The sequence below is a fragment of the Neltuma alba genome, unplaced genomic scaffold (assembly GCF_004799145.2).
Source record: "Neltuma alba isolate B1F8T4 unplaced genomic scaffold, ASM479914v2 tig00011709_pilon, whole genome shotgun sequence".
NCBI classification, from domain to species: domain Eukaryota; kingdom Viridiplantae; phylum Streptophyta; class Magnoliopsida; order Fabales; family Fabaceae; genus Neltuma; species Neltuma alba.
This window is the reverse complement of record NW_021636345.1, coordinates 665,350-674,569: the sequence shown is the minus strand read 5'-3', so window position 1 is coordinate 674,569 and position 9,220 is coordinate 665,350. Positions and strand designations below refer to the sequence as shown.

The 9,220-nt window shown below is 34.5% G+C and overlaps 1 protein-coding gene across 3 annotated transcripts; it reads right to left on the bottom strand.

Moving 5' to 3' along the window:
- Positions 1 to 596: 596 nt before the first annotated feature.
- On the bottom strand, positions 597 to 5,638 carry LOC114717153 (SNF1-related protein kinase regulatory subunit beta-1-like). Of its 3 annotated transcripts, XM_028902247.1 has the most exons (5): positions 5,351 to 5,638; positions 1,505 to 1,683; positions 1,232 to 1,394; positions 1,085 to 1,137; positions 709 to 999 (listed from the first exon to the last, which is right to left on the bottom strand). In XM_028902247.1, the coding sequence occupies exons 1-5, from the start codon at positions 5,540 to 5,542 to the stop codon at positions 831 to 833; spliced, it is 756 nt and encodes a 251-aa protein (XP_028758080.1). In that variant the 5' UTR covers positions 5,543 to 5,638; the 3' UTR covers positions 709 to 830. The 3 variants fall into 3 exon arrangements, with proteins under 3 accessions (XP_028758078.1, XP_028758079.1, XP_028758080.1); XM_028902245.1 differs by lacking the exon at positions 1,085 to 1,137 and having other exon boundaries at positions 597 to 999; positions 5,351 to 5,606; XM_028902246.1 differs by lacking the exon at positions 1,085 to 1,137 and having other exon boundaries at positions 597 to 999; positions 1,505 to 1,623; positions 5,351 to 5,606.
- Between the last annotated feature and the right edge of the window lie 3,582 nt (positions 5,639 to 9,220).

The window sequence follows — 9,220 nt, the reverse complement described above, 5'->3', positions numbered from 1 at the left end:
TGCATACGGACAAAATGTTGCCGTCACTCTCACCGTTGGCACCGGAGCACACTAACCTGAAACTATAGAACATACATACTTCTAGTTTTTAATATAAGAACTTGTTTAATTTTTATTGAATCAAGATCTTAATCCACTTTATCTCTCATATTTATATTTTTTTTAAAATAATCCTTATAATAATAGTAGTCTAGCCAATATACTTAATTAGTAAAGATATTTTAAAAAAAATAATACATATTTATTCAAATAACTAATTTAACTATTTTTCTTAATCTACTCAAACTAGCCAACTAGCTCTTATATTAAAGACCGAGATAGTATTATCTTATTCACCAAAGAAAAAAGAAAATAGAACATATATTATACCGCGGCCAAAACGACTCTAAATGGTAGAAGCTTTACCCGAAAAGCACACCGAGGCAAGCCACGAGAATTCCAAATAGGCCGCAAGCAGAAGGATGAGGAACTAGTAAAGCTAGAGATTATTGGAAAACGAGAAGATTTTATACAGCAACACAAACATGACTTATAGCACATTTATGGACAAAACAAAACACGTTCATATCCTACTGAGTCTACATAAAATTTCAACTTTACAGACTTGAGGTATTAAAAATGAAAAATGAAAGGGGGAAAAAAGATGTCATGTTACCTTTCTTCTTTTTCCCTTGCAAAAGGTTACCTTTTGAGAGGTTTGTAGAGAACAACGGTCACATATTTGGACTGGAACCTATGAGTAAGTCCCAGCGCAACCACAGACTGGGCGGCCAAGTTTTTTTCAATGAAAACATGGTTTAGCACAACGTGTTGAGGCTTTGAAGAGGTACCTACATCTGAATTCTCCATACCAAGGACAGTGAGATGCAGCTGTTGAGGGACTGCCATTGGCTCTTTTGCGAAGTCTTCTTCAGCAGGAAACGCTTGGCCATAACTGGCTTCTGGAGAGGGTGGGGGCTCAAATTCGCTAATACTCTGGGGAATGTCAGGTACATAATCCTGCAGAATAAAAAGAAAACATCAATCAAATCTGAAGCCATAAAGATAGACAATAAGCAACACAGACAAGTTTTAGTGAATAAACCTTAGGCAAATTTCTTTAAGCCTTTTCTTCTTATGTTTCCAATTCATAACATCCTGAATTTTTTTAAAGTCAATCATGTAGTGATGATTTGTAAAAAGTACCAATCTGCCATGTTTGTAAAGAAAGCGGAGGAAAAAAACTGCTTACATTAACATCAAGAAGATTACAGACACAACCCATCTCATCAGCTACATAAGGAAGTTCAGGTATATATCTCTGTTCGCCATCAACAATAAACTTGTAATGATATAAGCCGGATGGGAGGACCATAACAACCGAGTGATCCTTGCCAGCTCTCTGCAGCTGCTTCCTGTAAATAATAAAGTTAACTTATATTGCCAAGTACACAATGTAGGATATTTGCAACTACACTGATAAAATAAAGGCGGTATCATTGATAAAGGAATCATTAAGTCTAACCTAGAAGTCCAATTATCCCAGGATCCCTGTACAACCACATTGTTACCACCATAAGTCCATGTAATCATGACAGGGATTCCTCGCTCAGGAGGTTGATCAACAATCCCATGAGATTCGTTCTGCCACATTTGGTTGAAAAAATGAGGACCATTACCTCTTTGCAGTGGAGCTAGAGGAGCCTAAAAAGCACAAAGTAAAACATGACATGGTGCAGCTGCTGATAATGTGTGGTTTTATAATAAATCATCCAATCAAAAGAAGCAAGCTTCATGGTCGTTGTCAAATTGACAAACATAGTATCGAGTCTTTCTCAATATAAACCAGATATTGTCATTTCACAAAAACACATGCAATGTTAGTTATGAGAACACAAGGACCGCAAAACAGAAAAATATTCAGAGGAACTTTCAGAAAGTCATCATTATGAATTCATAAAACCTTCAAATTAACAAAATTTATTGAACGCAATATAATATGATAATGGAAGATCTTTCAGTCAAGGATGATGGACTTATCAGCTATCATAGTCACTTCTCCATAACGGGAAAGGAACGCCAACCTACATCTCTATCAAAATTAGCATCTTTAAGCCAACATTCCTGTATGTGAAATATTTTGTTGCAGTTCTTTCGTGAGGTTACAAAACAGCCATATAATTGAGAAAACAGGGTAAGAAATTTCTTTTTTTTTTTTTTGGGGGGGGGGGGGGAACCCCATAAAATTATTTAGCCAACGAGAAAATCATATGTCTTTTGGCATATAACCCTAGAGTCTCAGAGATGAAAATAGTGAGGTCAGATGCAACGCATAAAAGTGCAAAAATTCACAATAAGCCATACACACCTATGACAGAGGTATTCATTATCTCAAGGAGACAGATAAATTTTATATGTTCTGAAATCACATTTTATTATATACTAATAAAAATCAGGGGTTGTGAAATTCCCAAATAAAGCTGCCAAGCTACGATGGCTAATCTCAAATGCTTGAAGCACTTAATTTACTATTGCTCCAAAACGCATAGCTTAATTTTCCCTGATGTGGACCCTACAATTCAAATACAAGGTGATTGAACCATCAACTATGTCACTTTACATAATATATATCAATCAAATGGTGATGTTATGCAAAATATTTTGCAACCTTGTCATCCAACGTAGCAGAAAAAAGATAATCCCAGCTCCATTTCTTTTTTTGCCAGCCAGCTCCGAAACTCAAAAACAACCATCATGTTTCTTGAATGTGAGCAAGCGAACAAGTAAGCCACAAAAGGGGAAGGAAAGTAAAAACTAGAAAAAGAATGAGGATGACCATCAGTTATTAAACATATTCATTCAACTGCTATTCTACCCAGGGGTCCTACTGCAAGTTCCTATATTTTTCAGTTATTCATATTTAACTAGGTGAATACATTAGCTAGAGCCTTCCACTTTCCAGTATTTTATGATATTTATCGATCTTTAACATAAGGCAACTACATTGAACAATGGAAAACATCACTGAATCCAGTGAAATTAAAATTATTTAGATCTCTTATGATTTGAGTCTGATGAAGATAGTTGCAAGGAAACAGACCACAATTTTTTTTATTTAAAGGGGGGAAAACGAAGTTTAACTCCTATCTTTTAACAAATGATCGCCCCTCTTTCACATCATCCATAAAAAAACAAATTCAAACTAGACAATTTGTTAGCTTGGACAACATTTATTTAATAGGCAAAATCATTAAAGACTTACTCAAATATAGTGTCCCTTTCGTTAAAAAAATCAAGGGAAATATGAAAAGGAGAGAAAACTTGGTTTCTTATTCTAAAATAGAAGGGCAACATTGCCTGCTTTTGAACAAACGGGACCAAATAAGAAATTGCATGAAACAAGAAAGACCAAAATTGTACTTAAGCCAAAAGAAGGGGAAAAAGTCCCGGCTCCTAAAATCGTTTGGGAAAGCAATCTACAACTTAGAAGATTAAAAAAGCCATTTTCCACATATTGTTGGGTACTTTTAACTCACTGGGACATGACTTTTATGTTGACCCAAGCCCCAAAGACCTGAAAACGCACAAAAATTTTTCAGAAGATATTCTATTTAACATAGTGAAAATCTACACACGCAAACACATATCAACATGCACATATTGGACATCAGGAAAACACATGCTCCCCTATGTAAGGGGAGTGATGCAGGTCAACATGGACATGACCGAGGAAAGCGGGAGACAGAGAAATATGAGGGGAAGAAGGGAGGGGAAGAGATGGGTAACAAGCCACACTTTATTAATAGTCAATCAAAACGTTACCCTAACCCTAGTTACTGGGTCCTTATAAAATGCAAGAGATAACTCCTAATGAGAGATTGATGTATATTGGCATTGAGCACTATTCAATTATATTCGAGAAAATCATTCTATAAAATACTTAACTGTGATTAATATCTAATTGCAAGATCTTCCTAGCTTCTGAGTAAAACATTCCAAATTGTACTTCAGTACATCCATTACAATATCCCAAATCATGGCCCGGATTTTGGTGGACAGCATGCACTCATATATCAAAATATCACACGCTGCTTCTCAAACAGATAAGTCACTGAGTATAGTAAAAAAGCTGAGCTGAGGGCCGATATACGCAAAAAAACAAAATGAGTGTTTGTGCACCATTGAAATAACTAAATATTTGACCATCATTCATTCACCCCATTGGCATTCCAAAAGAACAGAATTTCACTCACTACGCCAGAGGACATAGGTACAAGTGATTATTAAACTGGATAAAATTAACTGTTCGACCATTGGACACTGCAGTACTATGTGGGCTTTGAAATAGGATCATATTAACATGTTGACCTCCCTCTACTACAATATATGAAGTATATTTCCGGCAACTTTACCATAGAAAACAAAGCAATAAAGAACCTCCAAAATAGCATGGTAATCATGTCGACTGATGCTGCTAATCTAAAAACGCAAGCAAAAAATACCATAGGTCTCCCAGATCCACACTTTCTTGCTAGTCTTTAGGCTATTTTCCTTTTTTTTACCTCATAAATTTCATATATTCAATTAAAAAAAAAAAACCGTCAAATTACTTTCGGTCATTATAATGCTTATCCTTTTTTCCGAAAACCATTAATGCCAATCCTTGCCAAAACGCAGTTGATGATATAAGCTCCAGCTAAGAGATGGGAAATAATCAATATTAGATTTTCCAGATCTATTAGGTTGCGAAAGATAAATTCCCATGTCATGCACGAAGATTTGACGCGAGCAAAATTTATTCAAGCACTAGCAATACAACTTTCATTCTGGTCTTCACCAGTTTCCAAGCTCTCACTCTCCGGCAACCGCACACCAACAGCTTATTATTAGCATTCAAAATGTCAGGACTCCATTGCAGGATGCTCAACCAAATAGATAGGCCAGCGAGCTGGTAATCACACAGCGACTTCATGCAGAAACGTACCGAAACATGAATCATAGTCTTCACTCAGAAACATTGCAACAACGTCATGGCAAAACCCATCAAACACTTGAAATCAGCTGAAAAACCAAAATCCACACCACACAACCAAAAAATTGTACCCAAGGCTAACCAGATAGAAAGGCCAACGAGCTGGCAATCACAAAGCGAATTCATGCAGAAACGTCGCCCCAAACATTAATCATATTCTTCACTCAGAAACATTGCAACAACGTCATAGCAAAACCCATCAAACACTTGAAACCAGCTGAAAAACCAAAATCTACACCACACAACCAAAAAATTGTACCCAAAGCTAACAGAAGAGCAAGAATCGGGACAAGCATGCAGAGAAAAATAAAGTAGAGGCATAAAGGAGAAGGTCGAAACCTGAGGAGCGAACAAGACCGGTGATCGAGATCGGCCGGGACTAGGAGGCGGACTATTCGCCATGGGATCGATTGAAGAAGCCCGAACCGGAGGCTGAGAAGTCGGCGCATAACTGCTACGGATGTCTGATCCAGCGGCGGATTGATCATCGCTGCCAATGGCTCCATCTTCTCTACCGTTGGCGTTTCCCATCGATTTCCTCGAGAAATGCCCGTACAGATCCACAAGCCAAAATAGATTTTATAATTGCAGAAAACGAGAACGCAATATTTTATTTATATGTTTCCATGAAAGATACAGAAACAGATGGCGTTTTGCTGACAATGCAGGCAGCAAAGTTAGGTGGTGACCGGTGAGTGGTGAAGCGGGATGCGAGAGAAGAAGAATGGGAAGAAGAAGAAGACACGGCCGGGATGATCAACGACGGTACGGGTTCCCGTTTAGTGCCAGGATTAGCGACTGGAACGCACACAGAGCTGCTGGGAAACCGCTCTTATCAAGTTCTTGCTATGTTTGGCGCTGAGGAGGAAGCAGGTTGTATGTGAATTTTCTTTTCTTTTATTTCTGTTTTTTCGGCACGCGCTGTGTGCATGCGTGACTCGCCTGTTGTCGCTGGAAACCGGATGTACTATAGTATGCAGTTAGGGACCAAAGGGTAATTTTAAGTAGAGATGTTTACAGTACGGACAGATGGGACCGGGACAGGCCTGTCCTGATAAATAGAGACGGGTACAGGTTTTAGTCTCGTATCATATCCCGTTCCGGTTCTGTCCTAGTCTCGTCGGGATCGGGATGGGACGGGACGTCCAGTTACTCTTTTTTTAAAAAAATACTATAATTTTTCATACAAATTTTTTTATATTATAATGATTATTTTTTATTAGGTTTCTAAAAATAAAAATATTATAAAAAATATTACGTAGAAAATTCAATTATACAGTAAAAAAAGGTGTAAAAGAAATACTATATAATAACTTTATGAATTATTTTATTAAGAAAAGAGATATTGTTGAGATAATATCACAATTTAAAAGCTAAAAATATTATAAAAATTATTATTATTAATAAGTAAATTGAATAATCTAATAATAATTATTAATAAATAATTTTTAAAAAAAAATATCCCGCGACGTCCCATCCTCCATCCCGTCCCATCCCGGTTACTGTTCTCATCCCCTTTCGTACTTGTCTAGTTCTGAAATTTTTTTGTTCCATCCTGAATTCATCTAGACTGGAAGAGGACAAATTGAACACCTTTGCTTTCAAGTTCTTGAGAGAGGGGGATGTGATTCCCCTGGTTGTTCCTATTGCCCCACTGAAATGCATTGAATCAGACTATCTATCTATCCAATCTCTGACGCCTGGTCCCGTATTTATCACGTTGAATTAAAAAAAAAAAACAACAACAGAATTAAAATAAACAGGATTCCTTTTGACCAAAAAAAGAAAAAACTGGATTCCCAAATTACACAATGCAATTAGTCGAGTTAAATGTGAAAGTATTTGGCTATGACAAAACAATTGAAATTTGGAATGGAGCGGGCCAGTTTTAAATTTTTAATAGTAGCATTTTCTTGATTAAACAAATTCACAGCAACTTAGGTGCGGAAGGTAAGAATGAGATTTTATTCTTCTTGCATATCTTTTGTAAGAAAATATAATATATATTATATCAATTAGTTATTAATTACTTAATTTCTTCATTGTTAGTTTTATTAAAAATAGCTCAAATTTAAAAATAAAATAAGTCTAAAAGTATTGAAATTAGATTGAATGTCACAGGTTTCTAATTTCGTTCTCATCATGATGGATGAGAAAAGAAAGCCAAATGTATGCATACCCATATAAATATAGTTAATTGATTGATATAATAAAAATAAATATTATATCAATTAATCATTGTTTTAGTTCCTTAAATTTTTTTATTTAAAATATTAATTCCCTATAATTTAATAAAAATTTAGACCATTTTATTTATTGAGAAACCAAAACCTATGATTTTGAAATTCAAAATATCAAAACAAAATGAAGATAAACTTGAGGGACAAAATTATATTAATCCTAATTTATTTTCATTTTATCTCGTCCAGAAAATAATTTGTGTAAAAAAGATTTAAAAATTTTAAGTCATATAACCAGCGTAGACTTAACTTTTTTGCTTTGGATTTAAAATTAAAACAATATATGAATTCTGAAAAGAAAATTAATTATTAAAAAGAAGCAAAGCGTAATAGTAGCAGTTAATTTATTTGCTTTTCATTAAATACGAGCATCTTCATTCAGCAAGCCTCAAACATACATTTCTAGATCTAAATGTTTTATAATACACGGTGGTTGTTTTCAAAGAAAGAGGTTTATGATAAGATATATTAATATAAATTATGCAAAATATGATACTTCCCTAATTTTTAATATAAGACCTATTTAACTAATTTATTTAGATTAAAAAGCTAAGTAAGTTAATTAAACTACTATAAAAATATGATTTATCTTTTCTAAAACATCATAATCATCTTTCTTAATATCCTCCCTCCATCTCTTATTTGATTATGATTGATAGAATATCAATAGAGATGATTTAAAAATATAAATAAATATAATAGTAGGTTTATACTACCTCCGGTCCTAAGTATAAGACCCAGTTGACTAATTTGAGAAGATTAAGGAAGTAAGTTGAGTTAGTTATTTGTAACAAATAAGTGTTGTCATTCCTAAAATATCCTTGCTAATTAAGTGTGTTGGTTATAACTATCATTATTGGAAGGACTATCTTGAAAAAAAATGCATAAATATGATAAACAAAATGGATTGAGATCTTATAATTAGGACCAAACTAGAAGTCAAACGGGGTTTTATATTAAGGACCGGAGGTAGTATTTAAAATCAAGATCAACTTAATAATTAATTCTTACATTAAAAATTGGATGAGTGTAATTTGCTTTTCAGATTCATACTACCTTAAAACTGGGGGCAAAGAGGATGTAGGAGGGTCTTTTATGTATAAGGGGAATGCCCAAGTATTTTCCCAAGTCACCACTTAAACTAACTCTCTTCCTCTAACTCAGCTAAATAGCTCTGGAAATATGAACATTCTTCAAAAAGCAAACTTTTGTTTTATTTCTGTTCATTGTCTGTCCTGAGTACTGGCAAAACTTAATAATGCATTGGTTCAATAAGTTTTTAGAGGGTGTGAATATAATCGAAATTCAATTAATTTCATTTTTATGTTAACTTTTTTCAGTTTTAAATGGCAATTTCTATTTAACGCCTTTTGTTTGTTGTTAATATATGTTGGATTAAGATTGGGGGAAAAAATCTCGAACAGAAAATTATCCTTCCAATAATTAGCTAATTTTTTCAGTGTATTGTACGAGATATTAATTTATGACTCAAATCAAATTAATTAGATCCATTAATTCCAGGCAACCAATAAAAATCTGACACCTGGATTAATTTCATGCATCAACAATTGACCTCTATTTAAATCACCGTTAGCATCCATGGGTTCTATTCTCAAGTCTCTTACTGAATAATAGATTCGAATATCAGAAATGAAGAAGCATAAGCGAAGATGAAAACAACATTGGCTCTTCTGACAAAAAAAAAAGAAAAAAGAAAACAACATTGGCTCTAGAAGTGAGACAATATTGGTGCAAAACCCTGAGAAACAAGCGGAGTTCATCGTCTGTGGTGTCTTCAACCACATGAGTCCCAATGAGATCATCCATGCCTTTGGTTCCCCTTCGATACAAAAATACCTAATCTCTGTAGAGCAGTTGAAGGGAAAGGATACTTGGTCTTTGATGCTTCAAATGATTTGGGTTTTGATTTTCATGTCCGTGATAACCAATTAAAGATTTTGGATTTTGG